This window comes from Euprymna scolopes, chromosome 18 (assembly GCF_053919585.1).
Source record: "Euprymna scolopes isolate OS-2025 chromosome 18, ASM5391958v1, whole genome shotgun sequence".
NCBI classification, from domain to species: Eukaryota; Metazoa; Mollusca; class Cephalopoda; order Sepiida; family Sepiolidae; genus Euprymna; species Euprymna scolopes.
In genome coordinates this window covers 64,009,582-64,011,746 of record NC_136499.1, presented here as the reverse complement: position 1 = coordinate 64,011,746, position 2,165 = coordinate 64,009,582, and the positions used below count along the sequence as shown (strand labels likewise).

Genomic DNA, 2,165 nt, shown 5'->3' with positions numbered 1-2,165 from the left:
GATGAAGTTGGATTTCGAAAGAAATCACAGTTGTAAAATGTATGGACATATATAGTAATACTGTTTGTATATATATATATTTTATATAAGAAAACTATGCAATAATATAATTCAAGTATGCTGTGAGCACTATTTTATATACTTTAGAGTTTAATTGAATAAAGATCTAGGATAAGAAACCACAGTAACACATTCATATATATATATATATAAATATATATATAAATATATATGTAAATATATATACATAAATATATATATATAAATATATATATATATAAATATATATATAAATATATATACATATATATATATATAAATATATATATCAATGTATATATATAAATATATATATAAGTATATATATATAAATATATATATATATAAATATATGTATATATATAAATATATATAGATAAATGTATATAGATAAATATATATATATATATGTATTAAAAGAGTTTATTTGTGGTACAGAATTTACATATGACAGAAAAAAAGAATGCTTTTAGACGTCTTTAGCCATCCTCATAAGGTGCAAACGATGGCATTTTGGTCTTTTTTTAAAAGAAAATAGGCGGAATATATATATATATATATATATATATATATATATATATATATATATATATAGGGTGTCTTCATTTCCATGATTACCTTGCTAAGAAATGAATATCGGTCAGTGATTGTCTAGTTGCCTTAGGACTATTATATTTCTTTAGAAATACATTTATCTTTTTTTCTTAAAATTAGCCATTTTGGAATATCTTTTAATGAAATAATGTTTAAGCTTGTCCAAATTGTTATGAAACGCTTTTAACACTAAATAAATACATCGTATAATAAACATGTTGTGATATATTGCTCTCTTAGTTAGTGCAATATATATATATATATATATATATATATATATATATATATATATATATATATATATTACTTTGCTTGTTATTTTAAAATGTATTTCAAGAGTCTGTTTTATGCAAATCGCTTATTATAGTATGCCTAATGGAGAGCTACAAAACGTGTCCTATATATCTATATACTTCGGTGGTGAAAATATGACAGGAAACGGAAGAAGAAAATATGTGCGTGCGTGTTTTCAACGTTTTTGGTGGCTGTCCATAGACAACAAAAGAAGGGCATTGTTTTGGCTGCGTAAATTGAAGCCGGGCAGAAAAGATCGTTTTTAGAAAGAACATCTAAATGAAGGATACAAAAGAAATGAAACAGGAAATGAGAGAAACCAGAAAGGAAGGAAGAGAGAGAGAGAGAGAGAGAGAGAGAGAGAGAGAGAGAGAGAGAGAGAGAGAGAGAGAGAGAGAGAGAATAAGAAAGACAAAGTCTTGATTAGATGGTGGCGACATCGTGTGTCAACGGCGGTCATCTCTTGCAGGAATACTTTTCTGTTTTCACTAAGCATTGTCGACACTTAACTGCGCAACACCAAAAGAACTTGCACTGACAACTGACGACAATCTCCTCCGTCCATCGGTGCACCTGATACCCACAGCTGGTGCACAACCGCCGGCAGCTCCTTCTCTCCCGCCGAGACACTTTCTCCGTCTTCTTCGGTCGCTTGCACTCCCGGTTCAACGTCCCCTTGATGGAGAGTGTCAGGTTCTGTTTGCAGTAGTTCGGGGATCTCTCTAGGTAGACCAGATCTGTATTAGAGACTTGGGACAAACCCTGGCCACTGGCGACGTTCCATTCACCCAACCTGCCTTCCTGGAAGTTGACATGAATCGCCCTTGCGTGGCGACGCTTCAAGTAGTTGCCAATTCGCCGGAAATCTGCCAGTTGACGCCAACACGTCTTTGTCGTACAGCTGCCAGATACTCCGTGACACTTGCACGTTGTTTTCATTGTTTTACGAACCGACTGTGGATAGACAAGCAAAAAAAAAAAAAAAGAAAAATATAAATAAAAATTAAGAGAGTTCGATTCAAAGCAAGAACTTATTTAAAAATGGCGTTTCAGAGTTTACGAGCCGTTATGAGACACATCGTATGAAAGTAGTCTAGGGATATACGGTTAATACGGCATAATCACGTTTACACACTGGTTCCCGTTAGAATACCGTTGAGCCTGGTTAGTAATAAAATGAATGACTATTTGGAACTACCATGTGACAATTCGACTAACCAGGTGACCATTTGACTTAC

General features: G+C 32.5%; 1 protein-coding gene across 2 annotated transcripts in view; it reads right to left on the bottom strand.

Moving 5' to 3' along the window:
* Nucleotides 1–480: 480 nt before the first annotated feature.
* LOC145297638 (protein Wnt-8b-like) overlaps nt 481–2,165 on the bottom strand; it is a 164,118-nt gene continuing 162,433 nt past the window's right edge. The window contains exon 6 of one of the 2 annotated variants that reach the window (XM_080143744.1): nt 481–1,881. In XM_080143744.1, the coding sequence (XP_079999870.1) occupies nt 1,384–1,881 (498 nt within the window). In that variant the 3' untranslated portion in view covers nt 481–1,383. The remainder of the gene's footprint in view (nt 1,882–2,165) is intronic. The other variant, XM_080143743.1, reaches the window with a different exon arrangement.